Genomic DNA, 23,801 nt, shown 5'->3' with positions numbered 1-23,801 from the left:
AGGCGTTTCCATGCTTGTAGTAGACATCAGCTTGGTTAACTGTTGAAGCTCCTTATTTTTGGAAATATGAATATTTTATATGCAGCTAACTCCTTAAGCACAATACCCTTTCCTTGTTTAGCAACTTTAGACCAGTCTTTAAAATATGTAAAATACAGACATGGAGAGAAAAAGGAGCTGCTGCACCTCATACCTATGTCTGACACTACTGCCTCTCGGCTATATTTAAAAACCAATGGCAGGATGTTGGTATACAATTTGATCAAACCGTATTGCCCATTGAACATCAACACTGTTTTGGTCAGTGACTGCCAACCCCCGTGAAGCGAGCGCAAGCAGGGGAGGGAGGCCACAGAATGGCCCTGCAACCCCACTGTAACAGGACCAAACCCCAAGGGCCCCCTCAAACCCACTGTAACAGGACCAAACCCCAAGGGCCCCCTCAAACCCTGCAGGCGGCGAAAGCGACCACCAAGCAACACAAGTGTGAACAAGGTCTAACTACTCACCACTGCATCGGAGGTAGAATGGGAAATATAGTAGGTACTTACCATGTGTGCACAGGTGCTTCCTGCTAATTGGGGTCACATGGGTCTTACAAGGAGGAGTGCATGAGGCAATATGGTTTGATCAAATTATATACCAACATCCTGGCGTTGGTTTTTAAATGTAGCAGAGAGGCATTAGCGTCAGCCATAGGTGTGAAGTGCGGCAGCTCCTTTCTCTCCATGTACTTATCTGCCCCAATGAATATAGCCAGGGAATCGGAATCTACTAAGTGTCTGATCTCCTGTCTATACAGGCATATTATCCCTAAGTATTTGAACAAGTTTCCAATGACCTTGAGGTAAAAATAGGAAGCTGATATCGGCCCTATAGAGGAAGGCAAATGGAAAGAAATATTGGAAATGACACCCAAATTGTCTCTAGGAGAACAACACAGTCTCTCACATTTATATTTATTACAATGTGTGTACCGTACACTGCAGTTCCTCTTCCGTATCAATGTGCGGGATACACCAATGTGTCCAAGATGTCATATTCAAGAGGGGGGTTCATATGCATATGAGAAACGGAAAGCTACCACGAAATTCAATAAGATTTGGAGCAAATGGATGACTACTCCTGATCTCAGGTCCCCGCACATAAGCCTTATTGTCTGTATACTGTGATAATGGTTTGTGTACTATTTCATTTGTCTAATGGTAGGTACTATGATTGTTTAAGTTTGGACTCTTTCTTTGGGTAGGCTGAAAAACCAATATAATTTCTGTTATAAGCTCTGTAACTAAAGTGTTGCCACATATGCATTACTATCCTACTATAATGAATGAAAGGTTTGGGCGGTTGGGGAGGGAATGGGATGAAAGGGTATGCCCTCTCTGGGTTTTGTTTGTACCAAGGGATAAAATGATAAAATGTTTAAAAAAATGTTTCAATAAAAAGATTTGATTTAAAAAAAAAATGTTTCCATGCACAATGAAAACTCCACTACAATGTTTTGTCAATGCAGAGGGTAAAGGGGTATTCCCACAACTTAAAGATCGGACCATAGGGAAAACAACAAAATGTTCTGTGGGGGTCCAAACACTGGGACCCCTGACTGTCACCAGAACAGAGAAGGAATGTCCCTTGCAAAACCTAGTTTTCCCCTCTGCTATGGATGGGTCATATCTTAAAATTGTGGATATACTCCTTTGAGCAGGTCTAATTTTGCACTAAACATTCAGAACTCTGCTACAAATCTAAAGATAAAAATCAATTTCCCCTTGCAGCAACCCAACAACTCCAAGCATACCCCCGCATTAACAAAAGAATGGCCTTGCCAGAAGAAGATAAAAGTTTTGGAATGGGCCAGTCAGAGGCCAGACCTAAATCCTATTGGAAATCTGTGGGTTGACCTGATAAGGGATGTACACAGCATATTCCCCCAGAATCTTACATATTTGGGAGGCCTTTGAAGGGAAGAGTGGGCAAAGATTTCAAAGTGTAGATGTTTTATATACAATGAATATGAGCATGGCACAAGTATAACACAATTATGAATGAAAAACTGTGTCCAAAACCTCTGCACAATTAGTGATATAAAAATATATCATATCTCACATTGATTTCAATGGGAAGTGTTAAAAAAAAAGAACCGGTTTTTCAAAACCCATATTGAAAAAAATACATGTGGGAAAGAGTGTAAGTACGTTTCCATCAGTTATTTTTTTTTTCAACCAAAACCAGGAGTGGGTTGAAAACAGAGAAGCTATGCAAATCCTTCAATTAAAATGTTGACGTGTCATTTCCACTCCGGGTTTTGGTTGAAAAAATACTGGCCAAAAGACTGACGGAAATACTGTGCATGAATTTTTTCTGCAGGAGGCATGGCCTAGAGCTCCTTTTCCCTAGGCCATGCCTCATTGACTCCACTGCGGCATCATTTTATTAAAATTTGTCTATGTCTTGGATACAGTTTTCTTGCATAAAGCCATGCCCCTATTGTGAATGAGTCAGGAAAGGATATTTAAATGGTGAAAATGTTTCTTTTTTTATGCTGCAAAGACTTATTTTGTTTGTGTTTTCACCTCCAAAAAGTGTAGCTTTAAAGCATGATACAACTGAATCCATAAACTGTTGCTATTGACTTCTATTGTACAAAAACAGGAGTTGTCTGATAAGAAAAAACTCTGTGTGTGTTCTGTTTGTCTCAGGCGACCCTGATGTAAGATACACCGCTGTGAGCAGCTTCATTTTCCTGCGGTTCTTTGCACCTGCCATCCTGTCTCCTAACCTTTTCCAGCTCAGTCCTCACCACGCAGTAAGTGCCTTGAAAGACCCTTGTTAGCTTCAGCAATGTGTCAGAGAACTGATTGAATGAGACTCCTGCCGTGCACAAGGCACACGCTGTGCCAGACTTCATGTTTAATGTGGGGAATGCAATACCACAGACAGGATCTGGGAAAACAGGCGGATGTATGTACAGTTGTACATTTACCCTTAATTCTTTAAATGATTATGATAAAAGGGCTACATACCTTATAGAATATATCCTTATTGGTGTATGACATGTTACTGTTCTTCTTTTATTATCATAATTGTAATAATATTGGAAAAACATGGCCCATAGAACAGCATATGATAAAGGGTTTTGTTAGTAGACTGATCTCTAATAAAAAGTCTAGTAATAAAGGTTGAAAAAATTCAGTTTTATAAAGGTGTATTTATAAAACTATAGTTATTATAGTTTATCGCTTATAGTTTTATGAATGTGCATTTGTTCTCATATTTCAAAATGAGAAAGTAAAAGATGTTATCACAAAATAATGTGAGTAAATTTTGAGAAAAAAAAAAGATAAAAAAGTACACAGTGCAATGCATAGTACTAGAGTACTAGGGTCCAGCATCCAGTGCTTCTGCCGATTATCTGTGACGTCTCAAGGCAGCTTAGCCATTCAGTGGTCGTAGTGGAGTCCCGCCTTGGCCGCTAAATGCCTGAGCTGCCTTGAGACGTCACGCTTCAAGCTGCAGCTCAGACAAGGAAGCGGCAGCCGGACGGGAGAATGGGGTGGCGTGATCCGGGACCCTGCGCTGGAACCGGAGAGGTAAGTGACCGGCGGATTCTATATCTACCCCCTCCCCGACTGTACACTGAAAATTACGCATAACCCGGAGTACCTCTTTAAGTGACAGGCCCCCATGACATACTGGTAATACAGTGAATAAATAGGTTTAGTAAAGAGATTCCTCATTCTTTATTATGTGTAGCACAGTTTTATTTATCAGTGAATTGTTAAAGGGTGAATTTATTTATATGTTTTCACATCACTGTGTAGTGACTTTTGTGAGTTTTCATGAGTGCAAACATATTTATTCCCCTGGAGTTTGCTAATACAAAACAATCCTTCCTGTAGTCCTTTCAGATCTATATAAAATGTATATCACATATATATCAATCTCTTTGGGCTTTAATGTATGGGGTGCTAAGTGTATATTTGTGAATGTAAACACTAGATTGGTATTACGTGTTGTGTATTAGATGTACTAAGACAACGTAGGTTGGTTATTTTAGGACCAGACGTTTGTATGGCCCCCTGGATTTGAGGATTTTGTGGAGGAGGTAGACCAGAGTATTCATTCAGAATCTTCATGTATGGACACATTTGTTATCTAATTTAGAGCTTAGCTATGCTTACTACATCAGACTTGTTAATATACAACATATTCGCTTGTATTCATGGCTTTGTTTATGACCTTATGTTCATGCTGGTACATCATGAATCAGTGTTAATGAATGAGACATTCTGCAGAAGCTGCTCGGAAGAGATACATAAACAGAGCACAACTATACAGACTGCAGAGCATTGCACACTTTTTACTAAAGGATCCATAATGTTTCTCGCAGGGTGCAATTTCCAGTGTTTAGCATTATTATTACTCGCATGAGACTGAAATGTAATGATTAATGTAATTTTATCTGGTGCAATCTCTGTAATAATGTATTACTTTATTATATGCTGTTGGCCATATGATACAGAGAGAGGCTTTATAGGAAACATTTTACTTTAAGCTGTCCTCTGTGTGTACATGTGGTGTAGTAATGTTTCTAGCCATTATATAACTTATACAAATTTGAAAGCCTTCAGATCTTTTCACATTTTGTTACAAATACATACATATATAATTATGTAAAAATAAATAAATCTAGTTACTTATTTATCCTATTGATTTATGCTGTTTCAGATGTTACTTTTTGGAGTATGGTTACTTGTTGTACCTGATGGTACATCGCTTTAATTTTTTTTACATGAATAGACTGGCGCCAGCGCAGGGATGCCGGTGACGTGGTCCTTTTTTTAACCCGTGGACCAGCTCCCACCGGTCTGTTCCTGGGCACCGGCTCGGCCTGAAGCACTGGAGCGAGCCTCCCGCCCCCAGTTTGATGAAACACCCTCAGTGATGTGGCTCCATTAGAATCAATGGAGCCACGTCACAAAGGGGAGATCGTCACACGGGCGGCCAGTGGGCCTGCCTCAAGTGCGTCATGCAAGGTCAGTGCTTGGCATTAAGTACATTCACTTTCAAGTGACACTGTCACCCCCTTTTTGCATTCTGACTTCTCTACACAGGTATAAAGGGTACATTTTGCAGTTTTCATACCTTATTTTATATCATACGTCATGGTGCTACCTGGGCGGGGCTTCACGGACACAGCGCCACTTAGCACCGCCAACAAAGACACCGTAGGCCCCGCCCTGAATTACGTCATCAGGCATGGGGCCTAAAATAAGGTATGAAAACTGCAAAATTTACCCTTTACACCTGTGTAGAGGAGTCATAATGCAAAAAGGGGGTGACAGTGTCACTTTAAGTGTAATTATTCAAAAACAAAAGACGATCCATGTAACAAGACCCTGCACTGCTACTCCCTTATATCTGTCCTCTACTGTCCATAGCCTCTGTCCATGTACCCAAAGACATCAGACTTATTTCAAACACTCACAGTTTCAAGCGTGTCCTAAAGACTCATCTCTTCAGGCTCGCTTATAACATTCCCTAAACTTGTCTCCCCTTCGGCTGTCCTCTCACCTTTTACTCTATATCTCCAACAGTTCCATGCACTTTGTATTCAAACTGTTTATTGCAATTGAACATTCATATCAATAAAATCATTGTACTAGACGTACGAAAGGCCATGAATTTCTGGAAGTTCCATGGTAAATTTATTTTAACTGTTTCACACAGGACCCACAGACTTGTAGAACCTTGACACTCATTTCCAAGACTATCCAAACTTTGGGCAGCTTATCCAAGTCAAAATCTGTAAGTATTACCATTTATAATAAAACTGAAAATAAGATGACGAATTATGGATTTACCAATATTTTATGTAATACTGAGGTGTTTCTTGTCTGTAGATGATTACTATAGCAACTCGAGAAGATTGGGCTTACTGCATGCCAATAGGCTTTGTACACACACATATTGTGCAGTTGAGCACTTGCTCTTGCCAAAGTTAATCATTTATTTGATTGATTGGTCCATTTTTAAGCTGTTTGGTACCTCTGTTCTCCGTGTTCAACTTGTTTATCTCTTGCTCACTACGATACCATCCTCAACAACATTATTAATCTTCCATTACTGCTTAGGTTTATTTCATGCGGTGGAGAATGTATCACAACCATTTGTTTATTTTAGCAGCCCTTTCCCAATAGAGACATTATTTATGTTGCCTTCACTATAGAGTGAGCATCTGCCTGTCCTCAGTGAGTACACGGGTTATCTAAGGGCATGGTAATGGAGTTGTGTAATGGAACCAAGCATTGGCATTTCTCTCCTGCTTTTCTTTTATAGATGGCTAAGAGAATGAGTCACAGGAAGGATCCATATTTTCCTCTGTATCATGGACAACATTTACTCTCTATTTCTCAGATTAATTATCTATGCCTGATATTCTAGGCTTACACGTTGTCACAGCCTATGGCACTTTATAAAGTGCACAGGGCTTAGGAGGAGTCAGCATCGGCTCATGCATCCAGGCAGGTTTTGCAGAACTTGCAATAAATTATCCTCAAAGTCTTACAGACCAGGAGAAAAATGTGTCTTTTAATACATCTGGGGCATCTTACTCCAGCAAGACTTGAGGCCCTTTTACACTGGCCGATTTTCTATTACTAACAAGTGTTCCTAGAAACATTCATTTACTCAATAATTGGCCCGTGAAAAAAGGCCAGTGATCGACCAGCAAGCAAGCAAACACCTGCTCATCAGCTGATTTGAAACTTTGTCACCCAGTAAAATCATAATTATTGGCTGCACATCTCTGTGTAAATTGGATGTGCAGCCAATAACAATAGCGTTAAATGGCCACACAAACAATACAGTGATTGTTCATGCAGCCTTGCTGCTCAAGTGATCGTACTTTGCTGATTGACACTTGTTTGCAGTCGTACACTGCCAAATGTCGAGCCACGTAAAAGGGCCATTACTTAAAGGGAATCTGTGACTAGGTTTATTCCACCTTAATTGAGGGCAGCATAAACTAGTGGCAGAAATGCTGAACATATTGGTATATTACTTACATCACTTTGTTCAGCTGTTCTCCTAATATGTTGGAGAATAGGATTCTTGCTACAACCCTCCCCCCACCCTCCAGCTGCTGATTGAAAGTTGCCGACTTTACACAGCATGAATAGGTAACTGCCAATCAGCAGCTGGTGGGCGGAGTTTTATGCTTCTCATGAATATCCAGGACTACTGGGCTCAAGCACATAATGGAGAGGACTACTTATTGTCCATGTTATTCAGGAGGAGATCTCTGGATCAGCTGCACAGAACAATGTCAGTGATACATCATTCTGTTCAGCTTCTCTGTCACTAGTTTGTTACCCTTAGATAGGACAGCATAAACCTACTGACAGAGTCTCTTTAAGACCAGAGTGTGAAATTACAGTCTTACACAAGCAGATAAATTTGTGAAAACAAGTGCCTATTGACAATATAGTAAGGAGTTGCTATTTGAAAGCCATACATTTTAAGAAACAATAACTGTGAATTGTGTCTTTGGAATTTTACCTGTTTCTTTTAAGAAGTGACACAAAATTCTCTTGTGTACACACTTTAGCCTGCAGTTTACTGCTAGCAGGATGAGATCTTGAAAATACAAAGGGATTGAAAACCAAAATATATCACAGAGTAGCCTAACCTTCCATTAAACCATAGTTAAAATTGAATTAGAAAAGACTTAAAAGGGGTTGTCCGGCGATAAAAAATTATTCACAGAATAACACACATTACAAAGTTATACAACTTTGTAATGTATGTTATGTCTGTGAATGGCCCCCTTCCCCGTGTTTCCCCCCACCCACGCTAGACCCGGAAGTGTGGTGCATTATACTCACCGCATGTCGTGTCGTCCACGGTCTCCGATCGTCAGCAGTGACGTCTTCTTCAGGAGCTTGGCGGATCTTCCCGAGTGCCGGCCACCCTCTGCAGCGTCATCCGAAGCTCAGCCGCGATTGGCTGAGCATAACTGTGCTCAGCCAATCGCGGCTGAGCGGCTGATGACGCGGCCACGTCATCAGCTGCTCAGCCGCGATTGGCTGAGCACAGTTATGCTCAGCCAATCGCGGCTGAGCTTCGGATGACGCTGCAGAGGGCGGCCGGCACTCGGGAAGATCCGCTGGCCTCCCGAAGAAGACGTCACTGCTGACGATCGGAGACCGTGGTCGGCACGCGACAGGTAATGTATAGCGCACCACACTTCCGGGTACACGGGTGGGGGTGGTGGGACACGGGGAAGGGGGCCATTCACAGACATAACATACATTACAAAGTTGTATAACTTTGTAATGTGTGTTATTCTGTGAATAATTTTTTTATCGCCGGACAACCCCTTTAATAACTTTTTTTCCCTATCATGATATTAACTGTTAAAACCGCTTTACTTGTCTTTTTTTTGCAGGCAAGTTTCAAAGAGACCTACATGGCTGCATTTTATGACCACTTTAATGAACAGAAGTATGCAGATGCTGTAAAAAATGTGAGTTTTTTTGGACTGCAAAGCTGTCATAAGAAACTTTTATTTCCACACGTCAGTCCTATGAGGACTAAATATTTGTTCAAGATGCCAATCTGTCGACATGTAACATCCAGCTTGACCCCAGATAAATGGATGACCTCGTCCTTATTTCCTGGGGTTTGGTCAGATAAAATCAAAAGCAAAGAACTGAAAACAAGGTTCTGGAAATCGATTCCGCAAAAGGCATCTGAAATACAGTATTTTATTCAGAATTATGATCAGCTGTAACTTTCCACTTTGTTGTATTTGGCATGAGGAGCTGGTAGAATTTCTAATATATATTTATACCAATCTGATAATAGTATACTACTATAACACATGATGGTGTTGTCTACATTGTAAGCATTAGTGGTTTACTCCTGATTTATCTGCTACCTGTAAATGAACTTAATGCGTGTAGAGCCACGAGTCCTAATTGTCAGTTGCAATGTATGTGGAGAGGAGACCTGCTCAGAATACATTCACCAATATGATCTGTGGACACACAAACCACACGGTGTCCTTTGTTAACATTGGCTTGTATTAATTCTAATCACACAGCAATTTTCTTTGTCACTAATTCATATTCCTCTTTGGATAGTTTCTAGACCTGATTTCATCCTCGGGAAGAAGAGATCACAAGAGCATAGAGCAACCTATTCTTCTTAAGGAAGGGTAAGATGAAGTAGATCAATCCACAGATTTTTAATTGGATTCAGGTCTGGGCTTTGGCTGGGCTATTGCAAAACTTTGATGTTCTCCTTTGTCCAGTCTTCATCTCCAGATTGTCGCTGGAGTGTGAAAAAAACCACACAAACATACAAAGTCCTTCATTATAGCAAAACAGTAATTTTAAAAACGACTCAACAACTCAAATATAAAATTAACATGTAATGCTGTAAAAATGTACAAAAGAATAGCTGCTTTCTGTTTCTCATCTTCCTCCAGTAAAAAGGGATAAATATTAACCCCTTCATGACGGAGGTAATTGGTCAAATTAATGCAATGTTCTTCTTGCCTTCTTGGAGCCATAGCGCTTTTATTTTTCCACCTACAGGGCTGGTTGAGGTGTCATTTTTTGCTCCTTGGTAGTTTTTATTGGTATAATATTGGAGTAAGAAATACATTTTGATTGTTTTTTTATTAATTTCTTTTTAATATATACTTTATTGTTGTATATTATTATATTTAAATATATCAGATAATTCTGCACGCTACGATATGTAATAGGTTTACCTTTTATGTTTTTTTTTTTTAATATTTTTATTTGTATAATAGGAAAGGGGGGTAATATAAATCTTAATTGGGGAATTTTATAAATGTTTTTAAAAAATTTTTTTTATTTTTTTTTACACATTTTGCATTGCATACATAAGTCCCTTAGAGGATTAATATATGCAATGCTCTGATTGCATATACTGATGAATGCTATGTCATAACACAGCACTTATCAGTATTTTTGGCGATCTGTCTGAGAGCAGACTCTATCTACAGATCGAAGATCCAATGGGACAGAGGTAATTAGCTTACCCCCTCCTGCCGGTATAAGTGATTGGTACATAGGGGTGCCGATCTGTCAGTGACAGGTTCTTGTCCTGTCATTGACTACCTTAAAAGCCGCGATTGCTGTGCATCGCACCATTTAAAGAGGTTAATGACAGGCAGCTGCGTGACCGCGGCTGCCCGTCATTATGCCCGGGTCTGGGGACAGTAATGTGTGCAGGGCCGATTGCATTGAAACGGCCTTGCACACATTAAAGCCCTCTTCACAGCCTGTATATAATGTATGTAGCTGTATTTTGGACATGAAGGGGTTAAATGCTATGTACTCTGAAATCATTCTGCCAAAACAAAGCCCCCATGAAGCTCTATTCTTACTATAAAAAAAAAAAAAAAAGAAAAGAAAATTAAATAAACGAATAAATAAAAATCGTAGAGATCTGGGAGCGCTGGGATACAAAATAAAAGAATTCAAAAAAGTTATCATTGTGGAAGTAACCTACAAAATGAGGAAATCCTGTCATTTGAAACTGGTTACTGTAAAAATTAATTCCAAAAGCAGTGGCGGAATTGTGTATTTTTTTTCCATTGAAATGTTTAGGCTTCCAAACTTTCTCCTTGCTATTTTTTGTAAAATATTTTATAGTAACAAGCGAGAATTCAGTAATGTTGTGTTATACGATCTGATGTTATCTTTGTACTTTTTGCTGTGATTGATAATAAAATGATTTATTTTTAAACTTCCACATAGATTTATGATCAAAAGAGCTCAAGGGAGGAAGCGTTTTGGAATGAAAAATTTTAAGAAGAGGTGGTTTCGGCTAACTAACCATGAGTTCACATACCAGAAAGGCAAAGGTAACTCATGCGAAGACTTCTTTTTTTGAAGTACAAGTGTGCAAATTAAACTGTTAAATTTATAGCTGTTTAACCTTAAAACTCTTTTCACACAGTTGTATTCTAATTCTTAATTTTATTGTATGTTTATTTTTAACACTTTTTTTGATCTCTTTGAGAATCTCCTGAACATACTAAACCTTACTTGATCATTATTGGCTAAATATATGTTTTTGGGGGAAAAAAATAAAAAGTTAATGAAATATGTGGGGGAGATTGAATAATTCCCTTAAAGAGGTACTCCGGAGAAACAAAATGTTTTTTTTATTTCTTCAAACAAATGTTTATTATTTTCACATTTAAAACACAATAACTTCTGTAAAAGGATAAAATTTTCTGCATGTTGCAAACATCTAATAGTTATATGTAGAGCTGAACGGACCTCGAGCATGAGTGTGCGGCACGTGATTTTTTTTTAATAGTCTTGGGCTTTAACGCTGTTTGCCAGAACTCCCTAGGGCTGCACCCAACTTCTCCATCCACGGGTAATCAAATGCCGTGAGCTAGGATTGCCTAATTTAAATGAAATTAAATGGCTTAGCCCATAATGGCAAAATAAGGTGAACAGCCATCCCTCTCACCTTCAAAAATAGTTTTTAAATAAACTGGTGTCAGAAAGTTTTATACAGATTTGTAAATGATAGGTCTTGAAGTACAGGGTGCTCCCTGCACTGTCTGTATCAGAAACTGTTTAAGGGTAGCTTCACACGTACCGTATCGCTGCGTTTTTATCGCTGCGTTTTTGGTGCGATTTTTACATGCGAGTTTTGATTTTCACATGAAAATCATGTGAAAATCAAAACGCTCATGTAAAAAACGCAGCGTTAAAAACGCAGCAATACGGTACGTGTGAAGGCACCCTAAAGAAGTAACAAATGTCCATTGAAAATCTCTCCTGCTCTGTTCCTGACAGGGACAGCAAGGGAGCACAGTGTTAGACTAAAAAGAATATACCATTTTCTGCAGGGCATACAGCAGCTAAAAAGTTCTGCAAGGCTTGAGGTTTTATTTTTATATAATCTGTATAACTTTCTGGCACCAGTTGATTTGGGGAAAACAAATCTCTGGAGTACCCCTTTAAGCAGTGTTGGCACTGATATAAAGGTGGAAACTGTAGCACTGTTTTAGGTATTGTGTAATTCCATATTGGTATTTGGCTTAGGGAGAAAAAAATAGAATCATTGTAGTTCTGGTTTCTTGCAGGTGATCACCCACTTTGCAGTATTCCAATTGAAAACATTTTAGCTGTAGAAAGAGTAGAAGAGGAGTCCTTCAAAATGAAGAATGTAAGCAGGAACAATAACATTGTTGTGTACCAAATGTAATGTATGTTTTTCTCATTAAAAATCCAATTTAAAGGGAATCTGTCATCGTAAAATGTACTCTTGTATAAATCAGTTTATTTATTTTCAGAGTAAATATCTATATTGTAAAAACAAAAAGTGGCCATGTTTTCTAAGCCTGGATAATCCTTTAAAGGAGACCTGTCACCCCGAGTGCCGGGGTGACAGGCTCCCGACCCCCCATTACAGCCCCCTATACTCAACTGATCCCGCCGGGTCCCGCTTCCTGATCTGGTCGGGTCACGGAGACATGAGCGCCCGAAGCCTGGCGCGCGCGCCCACATGTGAGTCTGACACTCATAGAGAATGAATGGGAAGTACGATGCTCCGTCATTCTCTATGGGCATCGGACTCTCCTGTGAGCGCGTGCTTCGGGCGCTCATATCTCCGTGACCTGGCCGGATGAGGAAGCGGGATCAGGTGAGTATAGGGGGCTGTAACAGGGGGTCGGGATAATGGTCCTCTTTAAGTAGAAAGTTCCTATAGAGGAGCTGATTCTAGTCCGAGTCATCTTGTACAAAGCTTAGTGTACAGTTCATTGCCATAGGTGGTAGAGTTGGCAGACAATTGCTGTCTAGCATTAGAGAGACCGTTTTCTTCCCTCAAAGGGAATCTGTCAGCACCTTTTCTTGGTCTGAGGTGCTGACAGTGTGAGGAAGGTCTGTGTGTTGTAGTGGCGTCTCATACCTCTGTTTTTCCGATTGGTCTTGTACTTTCTGTAATTCATCTTCATAACTGTCAAAGAGGGGGAGTGGTGATGGCTTCGTGCCGCACTTCGGCCCGCCTCACCACTCCCCCTCCCAGCTTGTATTGAATATTCATGGAGCCGGTCCCTCGGCCTCCTGGTGTCGTCATCAGTATCTTCCTTGTTCTGTGAAGTGCGCGCACGCTTCCGCTGCGATTCGTGCAAGCGCCGTAGTGCGTCGGCCCAGCACCGAGCGAAGCTATTGAGGGCATAGGCTTTTGCCCTCAGTGCGCCTGCGCCGCTTCAACGCGCTATGGCGCATGCACGAATCGCCGCGGGAGCGTGCGCGCACTTCACAGAACAAGGAAGATACTGATGACGTCGCCAGGAGGCCGGGGGACCGGCTCCATGAATATTCAATAGAAGCTGGGAGGGGGAGTGGTGAGGCGGGCCGAAGTGCGGCACGAAGCCATCACCACTCCCCCTCTTTGACAGTTATGAAGATGAATTACAGAAAGTACAAGACCAATCGGAAAAACAGAGGTACGAGATGCCACTACAACACACAGACCTTCCTCACACGGTCAGCACCTCAGACCAAGAAAAGGTGCTGACAGATTCCCTTTAACTTCTTGATTAGTAATGTATTTCTGACATGTTATTGCCTGGTAGAAGGTATCACTGTGTGCTTCTCAATATAGTCACTGCATGTGGAAAGTGCTAGTCACCATGTTTTTGAAAAATGATTTGGACAGAAGGAATAAGATATGGGAGGGGGGATAGGCCTTAACTTGGTTAGTAAACAAAACCTGTTTTTTTGTGCCATTTTAGATGTTTCAAGTCATTCAGCCTTCAAGGACCTTATATATTCAAGCAAATAACTGTGTTGAAGCTAAGGACTGGATAGACATCCTTACCAAAGTTAGCCAGTGTAACCAGAAACGCCTCACTGTTTATCACCCTTCAGCTTACCTGAATGGCCACTGGCTGTGTTGCAAAGCTACCTCAGAGAATGCCCCTGGCTGCAGTCCCTGCACTGGGTAAGAACATATCTTCTATGTGGTTGAAAAAAGACACATGTCCATCAAGTTCAACTAAGGGAGGGGAGATGTGAATAAGGGGAAAAGTATAGGTAACCTTAGACAACTTTTATCATACGCGTTATTAAAGGGGTACTCTGGATACTGAGGGCAATGAGAGAGACTGCACAGTGTCCGGCAACCTCTGCAGTGGCAGCCGTCACTGTGAACGGAGGGCATCTCTGGGCTGAATTCTGGTTAAGGGAGTACTGCATTACTCTTTAGGAACATTGATCAGATGCCTATAAAGTGTCAGCTGTCTCATAAGAGTAGCGCTCTAGGTTGGTTCTCTCTACAAGTGCCTGTTTTGATGTCTTTATTTTACACAAATATTAAGTAACTTACGAGTGCATCCAGAGCAAGCTCATTCTTATGTCTCGTACTGACTACAGGGGCCTGCCAGCAAACATCCAACTTGTCATTGATGGGGATAGAGAAACAGAAAGGATTTACTCCCTCTTCAACATATATATGTCCAAGCTGGAGAAGATGCAAGGTAGTTTTAAATTTTAATAGTGTATGGTCATGGTTTTCATTTATGTTTTAAGATGAATTATTGCTAAGTATAGACAGACAGAATGAAGTGCACGTATGGTGGCATACAAGGATATGAGCAGCATCAAATTAGTAAGTGTACACATAAATTAATAAAGGCATGCTAAATTACTATTTACTAATTTAGTATTCCTGATAAAGAAATATCATTATCCAAATAACATTTTTCAACCTGGAAACAACTTGAAAAACTCTTACATATGGCCTATAGATAAGAATATATGTTCTTATAGACTGTTAAACCATAGGAATTTCTTAAGCAAAGTTTAATATGCTGTGGTAATACAATTGACTCCTATTTTTGCTGTCTTGTTAGAGGCTTGTGGTAGCAAGTCTGTGTATGACGGTCCTGAACAGGAGGAATATAGTAGCTTCATTATCGATGATCCTCGTGAAACATACAAAACACTATGTAGCATCATAGATGCCGTAAAGACGTTAGAAGAAGAGCATGCTCAGTACAAGAGGGATAAGTTCAAGAAGACAAAATATGGAAGCCAGTAAGTAGGAGTTTTATGCAGTATTGCTGCTTATTCCAAATATGTGAATGTAATAAAAAAAAAATTCTTGAATTTGTGATGGCCCTTGTGGAAGCAGGTTAGGGCATCCTATGGCAACCATATACAGCAACCGTATACAAGCTAACTGGTTTATTAATATGCAAATGAGGAGGTCAGTGCTCCAAGGGCAGTACTTCACCCCTCGTTGAACCAATACGGCTGCCAATTGCACAGGGGCAGCCTAGGGGTGAGGTACCTCCCTGATGCATCAGACTTCTCATTTGCATATTGATAAAACTTTATAAAAAATTGTGACCTGGAGCTCCCTATTGAGCACTATGTCCCGCTGTGTAAGGTACCCTCTAAGGATCCATAAGCAAGTTAGGATGCCCTAGCTTTCTGAACTTTAATGGATGAACAGCTCAGAATCAGGGGCTGTGAATGAAAGAAGGTTTTAAGATACTATGGTAAGGCCTATGTTGTAATAACCATGCTGTGTTCATACATGATCATCTTTTATTTACGTTCTGTATGACTTGATATGTTGTACTTGACGTGTCTAATGGCTTTTCTTTTCATCCCTTGAAGAGAACATCCGATAGGAGACAAGAGTTTCCAGACCTACATCAGGCAGCAGTCAGAGGTGTCCACACATTCCATATGACTTGCCATGGAATGCACTTCAAAAAAGGAAATCACCCTCTTTAGTCAAGATGTAAATAGGAAAAAGACATCCTCACGAGATCCAGCATTGTAACAGAATTTTTTAAACTAAAAAAGCAAGATGTGCTGAGTTTTTGTGAGTTTTGTGGACTGTTACAAGAGTTGCAATGCACTTTATTCATCTGACAATAGATGATGGAACTTTTTTGTTTTGTTTTTGTTATTCCATAACTCCTTCAGGACTGCTCCACATATGGCTCCATTTGTCCATGTTTCTGATACTACTTGCATTCCTTGGACATCTCCTCACATTTAACAGCATTTATTGTAGGTCACAAGGGTTCTGAATTGCAGGGGTTTTTTTTGCTTGCACCTCGCTCAGGTCAGCATTACTTATACACATGAATGTTAAGAATATGAAGATGATTTGGCCAAAAAATCAAGTGTGCTGTAGTGATGAAAAATGAATCCATGCCAATGTGTTGTGACATCAATAGTATATTCAGTAACATGTTGAACATAAGGTGTCCATGTTTGACAAATCATTGCTTCTCATGCTATATATAACTTAAAATGAACAGAAAACTTAAATACCTCTTACCCACTGGACCAAGTATTTCATTGTGTAGTTGGATGTGGAGGCTAGGCTTCCATTGTGTTTCCCATTTGTGCACTTACTGATTTATAGACGTATGATAATGTATAGGTATAAAAGTAGTAGATGAAGTATTTTCAACCGGGACATATATGGCATTTCCACAGGATATGCCATAATTAATTTATCAATCAGGTCCCACCTCGGACACCTGCCCTATGTGTAGCAGAAGGTCACTACTTTGGCCCTGATTTGGTGCTGCTGTATTTGGTCAGGAAGCAGAAAACAGCTGAGCTGGAGGTTTTATGCAGTTTGGGTAACTCCAATTGACTTTAATATCGGCTGTGCTGTTTACATAACTCTAGGTGTACTGGTATGCTGTTTCTGTAACACCTAGTGTTGTGTAAACAGCATTGTTCCCATTAAATTTAATGGGAGTTAAAGAACTGCCTAAAACAGCTGACTCTTGATCTAAAGATAGGTGCAGGTCCTAGAGGTGGGACCCATCTATGGAAAATTATTGCATATCCTGTATACAGTTGCAGCAGCACTCCTCCTTCCTCCTGCCCTACATATATTGATATATAGGGCTCCGCTTCCAGCCCGATATGTAAATCGCTAAGAGTAGGACGGGTGGAAGGAAGCATGCTAATGCAACAGTGTGACTCTTTAGCGGCTAACAAAAAAAAAGCTGTTTTTATAATTATATGTAGGTATTGTTAATTTTCCCCCTTACAGATTCACTTTAAACTTGCTGTTAGATTTTGCCTATACAATTTCTTGTCCCCAAATGTATGGTCAATGACACAAATTACGGAAACACTTAACAGAACTGATGAGGGAGTTGACTAATCTCTAGAAAGATGTTAATCAACTACTAAATTACATTCATTGTCCTTGTCATGTTTCTCTATAGCAGAAGTGATGGTCTCAGTGTAGATAGCAGTAACTTTCAGCCTTCTCATCCATATGTCATGGCAGCCTTCAACTGCTTTTACTTGGTCATGACACTGTGATACCCAAACTAGAGAGAGGAGTCCCATTTTATCACCTACTTGGTGGATGAAGCAGTCACATTACATAACTATGGGGCTGTTTATTATAATAGATATGGAGGCCAAAGAAATAGCGTTTGGAAATTGAGGCCACCGCTTTATTTGGAGAATGGTGTAAAAAGGCAAGACAGTAGATGTTTAGTATTTGTTTCCTTAGAAATTCAGCCATCAGTTTAATGTGTTTAGATTTGTTCATTTTCCTCCTCCCACCATCTTCTCCACCCTTTCTAGTTTTTGTAGTGTTTGCCAAATCCTTTACTTTTCAAGCATGCTTATTTTAATCTAGAAGGACTACAGTGCCACTGCCAAGCAATCCTCAGCGATCTTGTTATGCTAGAAACTTAGCATGTGATAGTTATTGCCTTGCTACTATAAGTGAAGTGCCTGGTGCCCGACTTCGAGCCATTTCTTGATGCGGTCAATACAACTGCCGTGCAAAAACTGCAAAACCGGAAGCATATACTAGATCTACTTGTACAGATCATCAGCTTTTCAACCATAGGATAATAAATATTCTACATTGCACCATTACATATATATCTTGGACACCTTCATGAAAACCTCCACCACTACAAGTCTTGGACCAAAGTCTGCCATGTAAACTCATGAGAAGTGTAGGTCTTATGAACAACCTGCCATGTGTCTGACCTTATGTGTAGGGTAAAGTTGAAAACCTGTTACAGAAAATCCCAAATCATGGACTATTCCTTAAATGGAACCTGGCAGCATGTATTATATAGTTTGCTTAGTCTTCACCCACTGTATGTAACTGTTTTATTCTGCACTGTTTTCCATTGGGCAAGTGTGTGTTTCTCTGTATACGTTTCTCATATCCATGTACTATTTCAGCCTATTCCGGTGGTGGTAAAGAATAAGGACTTGATGTGATGTTTTTGTGTCACTGAAGAAGTGGAAAGGCTGTAGAACAGTTTGTTATATATTCACACCAGACATTGTACATTTGGAAAGTAACTGATTTGGCTCATTAAATACATTGATGTGACTACATTGTATCATAGAAGACTTGGAGGCCATGAGGAAGTGAGAACTATGTCCCATCACATAACTTGATATTTCTTTGTTCCTTTTTATCAGTATTTTATCAGTATTAAGTGTCATTTGGCATAAGCCATGGCTCAGATTTTTTTGCTATATTAAACATATAAATAACAGTTTGACCCAAAATGTAAAACTTGCCATATATTAGTAAATTAAAAGTTACAGTAATAGTAATGTAATTGATAAGGTTTTGTTACTTGCACATATTGCTTGTCTTTCTTCAGTTGCAGCTGCCATTTTTGCAAATCCTTCTTAATATTGATGTAGCATTACACAGATCCCTCACTTATACTATGTCCGTGAAATTAAATAATTGAAAAATATTCTACGTCAAAGCATTGTTTAGGGGGTCATCTCACAAAATGTAAAAAAAAAATCTAATAAAATTAAAGCCCTGGAATAGTATTATACTAGTCTGACACTATACATTTGAAAACAGATGCTCAGTAGTTTACTTTTTACCCAGTTCACCTCTGTGCAGCTCTGGTCTCTACTTACTGTGGGCGGCATCAGCGTGATCATGTGACCAGAAAGCTGTATTTCTCAGGAGTGCGTTGCAGTCTGGCCCTTACCACCACTCTGCTCTACTGTCTTCCCTCTGCAGGGCAGAACAGAAAATAGTCCTACACAGCTCCAGAGTTCTCCAGAATACATTGTGCTTTGGGATCTCATTTCCCTAAGTTTTCCCCATAATTTTTCCCTTATTTTTAGGCCTCCTTCACATATACCTGGCGGTCCGGCTCAGCTTTCCTCCAGAGCAGTAGCAAAGCACTGGAGGTAAACTGGCATTTGAACTGAACCTATTCATGGGCATGGTACAGATATTGATATGTGGTGCTTCAATCTGAATGCTGGATTGGAGAACGCATTGTTCCTCAGTCCATCCTATCCAAAAACTGATGGCTTGTGAAAAAAGTATAGAAAGACTGATGACATATGATCCACATTTGCTATCAGCTATAGTATTAGTTGTCATTAGTTTCTGACAAAACAAGGGGGCCAGACCGCCTGATATATGACAAGGGGGCCTTTTTAATTATTTGTGCTTTATATCCTTTGTTTGGACTTTTATAAGCCTGTATATTAAAAGAAAGAGAAAAATAGTAGGACACACAGATCACATGGATCCATTCTCTTTCTCTCTCTCTCTCTCCTCTCTCTATCCCTCACTCTGATTTGGGTCAGCCAGACAGTGGACTCAGAAATTAGCAGAACAAGGAACAGCAGGGGGCACTGCCACTGACATCATTGCAAGATACCTAATAACAAGCAGAATTTATAACACTTGCTGTGGATGCAATATTTATTTAAACTCGTACTGTGGAAATACAAACTAAATTTTTTCAGAAGATAACCCTTTATGAGTTGTGCGCATACCGTGAGGGAACCTTCTCTCTCTTCGACATAGATCTGGCTGTATAATCCTAATACTTGAATCTGTTCTCCATCTGCCAGTAGATGCGACTTGACTGCTGGACCTACCTATGTTTGGCCTAGAAGCTGGTAGGTGGCCCATGGTTACTAGCACTGTTTTGTATGGACTTTTTTTTTTTTTTAGCAGGATCCCATTTTAAACCCTTGCAGTAAATTATCTTTGGAAGATAATATATTCCAGCCTAAAACTGTCAGCAACATCATTTCTAAGCACTCCAGCTTTGTTTCCTTTTGAAAGGAATTGTATTTTAATATTTTTTATTTTCCCCCCTATTCCTATTATCGATAGAAGATGTTATATCATTTTAGTTTTCCAGCTGGACAGCAACACGTCAGCTCAAATAGAATCAGTGCATTGGTTAGTGTTTCACATTGTTTGGTACTATCACTCCTCCTCATGACGCAGCAAGCAAGGTATACATGTAACATTCTTATTTGTTGTATAGTTGTCATGTGGATGTATGAATCAGTTCTATACTTTTTCATTACTGCCCTAGTAAATTTGTTTAAAACCAGAATGTATTTTTGAAGCCAAGCTGTATACAGTGAAATGTAGAGGATAATGACTTGCAAAATTAGCTAGAAATGTAGAAGAGGTCTTTGCTGCCTTGAGAAAAAAATCTAAAATATGTATATGTAATATATCATCTTTGATGTAGATACTGCATTGTGTTTTTACTTGTTTATTAAAACAAATATTTTATTAAATGAAAATAATTAATCTCTTGTGTCTCTGGCTATTTTGTGTCTTTCTGTTATTAATGTTAATACAGAATATGTACTGGTGCTACCACTCAAAGAATGTATGGAGAAGCTGCAAAGAACTAAGTGTATCTGCTGCCATGCTCATTGATGGCTGCATTCACATTACAACACCATCAAAAGTTGCTACCAGGGGTTTCTTTTAGTCCATTTTGGATAAAGTCTTTTAGGGTACGTTCACATTTACCGGAACCGCAGTGTATTTTCTGCTGCGGATCCGCAGCAGATTTAATTAAAATAACTGAACACAGCATCAAATCTGCACCATCAAATCTGCTGCGGATCTGCTGCAGATTTGCTGCGGATCCTGTAGGTGTGAACGCACCCTTAAGGGTCCAAATCCAGCAGCTCCCACATTGTGATAGGTCTCTAGCCGTTTTGCTGCCCCTCATCCCTCTCATGATCCTATTAATTCTTTTAACCTTGAATCCCACAGGATTGCACCCATGATGTTTCCAGAAGAGGTGCGCCCTTAAGTCCTTCAGGGTTTTCCACATTGCTGGCTTTAATTATATCACATACATTAGAGATGAGCGAACCTCAAGCATGCTCGAGTCTATCCGAACCCGTTCGTTTGGCATTTGATTATCGGTGGCTGCTGAAGTTGGATAAAGCCCTAAGGCTATGTGGAAAACATGGATATAGTCATTGGCTGTATCCATGTTTTCCAGACAACCTTAGGGCTTTATCCAACTTCAGCAGCCCCCGCTATTCAAATACCGAACGATCGGGTTCGGATGGACTTGAGCATGCTCGAGGTTCGCTTATGTCTTACGTAGATGTTAGATCACATTAAAAGAACGAAGGGTTCTTAAAAGATTCAGGAGTGCCCGATGCCAGTCTCCAAAGAAGTGGCTGATGTCACCTGGATGGGTGTTTCAAAAATGCCTGGACATGTTAGAGGTGCTGTGAATATACGATAAACAGGACCAGTTGTACTTTGTGATTAAACCTTTAATTTTTCCATAAAATATACTGTGGAACTATGTATTTTCAGAGGTGAAATTAAAAACAAAAAAACTGTTTTAAGAAGGTTTTTTTTTTTTAAATTACGTTCGACATGGGGTAAAGCTGAAATACAGACATTAAAGGGGTATTCCAGGGAAAATCAATAATTTAGCAATGAAAAGGGTTAACTAAGGTTAACCCTTTCCTAATATATCCACAATAGAGTATGCAGTTACCGGCACTGGTGCTGGTTACGGCTTAGGAGCTTATTTTATGTTTCTGGGAGTGACTAGACTTTGTATTGGTATTATAGTTCGGGGATCACTGGTTGGTGCTCACTCAGAAAAGTATACAAACATGCGATTCCACTTTATAAGAAGAAAGGTTGAGGGCACTCACCAGATTCGTGATCTTTTCTTTATTTAAATGTGCATAAACAACTTTGCGGACATCTGAGGCCACATGGTGGACGCCAAGCACTGACGAAGCTAGATGATTACAGCTGTTTCGCGCGCATGCGCGCTTCTACTGCTCGCATGCGCGCGAAACAGCTGTAATCACCTTGCTTCGTCAGTGCTTGGCGTCCACCATGTGGCCTCAGATGTCCGCAAAGTTGTTTATGCACGTTTAAATAAAGAAAAGATCACGAATCTGGTGAGTGCCCTCAACCTTTCTCCTTTCCTAATATACTTACCTGTCCGTTATTGGCCCCCCAAGGAGATCTCCGGTCCGGTCACGTGAGCGTCCAGCTTGCCACTCCCGGATCCTCTGTCCTTCCGGTTCAGTGACGTCACCACCTGGCCAGGGTCTGCTGTCTTTCTTATTAGCAGCAGAGCACTGAACCCTGACTGGCTTGATAGCGTGCAGCCAATCAGGGTTCAGTGCTCTGCGTCCCCTGCTGTAAGTAATCAGGGTTTGGGGGGGCTCAGTGCCGGTGTCAGAACTACATTAGGGCAGTGTGAGGGGTCCCTGCGGCATTACTTCATTCATAGCCACCATACACCCGGAGGAGAGCTATGAATAAAGTAATGCCGCCCACCGCATCCCTTCCCCTCCAGGGTCAGTATCGCTGACACCCGGGGGGGGAGTCCTGTAAAGTAATGCTGATCGGCTGCTGCTGATCCCCCCGGCCCCCCTCCCTGTGTCCCTGTCAGATCTCTCACCCCCACCCCCCAGAGCGCGCTGCCGCACTGGCCCGATCTCTGCACCTCTGATCACCTGCATCAAGCAGCCGGCGGTACACAGCTGACAGGCGCTGTGTACAGAGCAAGAAAGAGATCTCTCCTGCCTCAGTCACACAGCGCCTGTCAGCTGAGTACAGGTGCTGAGATCGGGGCCAGCGTGCTTCGGGGATGGGGGTGAGAGATCTCTGACAGGGACACAGGGAGGGGGGAGTCCTGCAAAGTAATGTGTATCGGCTGCTGATCCCCCCCCCCCCCCCCCCCCCGTGTGTCTGATAGAGATCTCTCACCCCCACCCTCGGAGCGCGCTGGCCCCGATCTCAGCACTGATCTCAGCACCTGTACTCAGCTGACAGGCGCTGTGTGACTGAGGCAGGAGAGATCTCTTCCTTGCTCTGTACACAGCGCCTGTCAATCACCCCGATAAAACTAAGCTGACAGGCGCTGTGTACGGAGCAAGGAAGAGATCTCTCCTGCCTCAGTCACACAGCGCCTGTCAGCTGTGTACCGCCAGCTGCTTGATGCAGGAGATCAGAGGGACACAGGGAGGGGGGCCGGGGGGATCAGCAGCAGCCGATCAGCATTACTTTACAGGACTTCCCCCCTGGGTGTCAGCGATACTGACCCTGAGTCCCGGGAGGGGAAGTAATGCCGCAGGGACCCCTCACACTGCCCTAATGTAGTTCTGACACCGGCACTGAGCCCTCACAAACCCTGCTAACTTACAGCAGGGGACGCAGAGCACTGAACCCTGATTGGCTGCACGCTACCAAGCCAGTCAGGGTTCAGTGCTCTGCTGCTAATAAGAAAGACAGCAGATGCCGGCCGGGTGGTGATGTCACCGAACCAGAAGGACAGAGGATCCGGGAGTGGCAAGCTGGACGCTCACGTGACCGGACCGGAGATCTCCTTGGGGGGGGGGGGGGCAATAACAGACAGGTAAGTATATTAGGAAAGGGTTAACCTTGGTTAACACTTTTCATTGCTAAATTATTGATTT

General features: G+C 41.1%; 1 protein-coding gene across 1 annotated transcript in view; it reads left to right on the top strand.

The window, feature by feature from the left end:
* The window catches only part of RASA3 (RAS p21 protein activator 3), a 157,315-nt gene extending 140,226 nt beyond the window's left edge, over window positions 1-17,089 (top strand). Inside the window, exons 15-24 of the mRNA XM_069970900.1 lie at window positions 2,700-2,806; window positions 5,731-5,808; window positions 8,450-8,527; window positions 9,147-9,220; window positions 10,797-10,903; window positions 12,146-12,228; window positions 13,802-14,010; window positions 14,442-14,545; window positions 14,921-15,104; window positions 15,693-17,089. Of these exons, the coding sequence (XP_069827001.1) occupies window positions 2,700-2,806; window positions 5,731-5,808; window positions 8,450-8,527; window positions 9,147-9,220; window positions 10,797-10,903; window positions 12,146-12,228; window positions 13,802-14,010; window positions 14,442-14,545; window positions 14,921-15,104; window positions 15,693-15,768 (1,100 nt within the window). The 3' untranslated portion in view covers window positions 15,769-17,089. The remainder of the gene's footprint in view (window positions 1-2,699; window positions 2,807-5,730; window positions 5,809-8,449; window positions 8,528-9,146; window positions 9,221-10,796; window positions 10,904-12,145; window positions 12,229-13,801; window positions 14,011-14,441; window positions 14,546-14,920; window positions 15,105-15,692) is intronic.
* Window positions 17,090-23,801: the final 6,712 nt, after the last annotated feature.

The sequence above is a fragment of the Dendropsophus ebraccatus genome, chromosome 5, assembly GCF_027789765.1.
Source record: "Dendropsophus ebraccatus isolate aDenEbr1 chromosome 5, aDenEbr1.pat, whole genome shotgun sequence".
Lineage (NCBI taxonomy): Eukaryota > Metazoa > Chordata > Amphibia > Anura > Hylidae > Dendropsophus > Dendropsophus ebraccatus.
The sequence above is the reverse complement of the archived record's forward strand: the minus strand, read 5'-3'. Positions and strand labels throughout refer to the sequence as shown.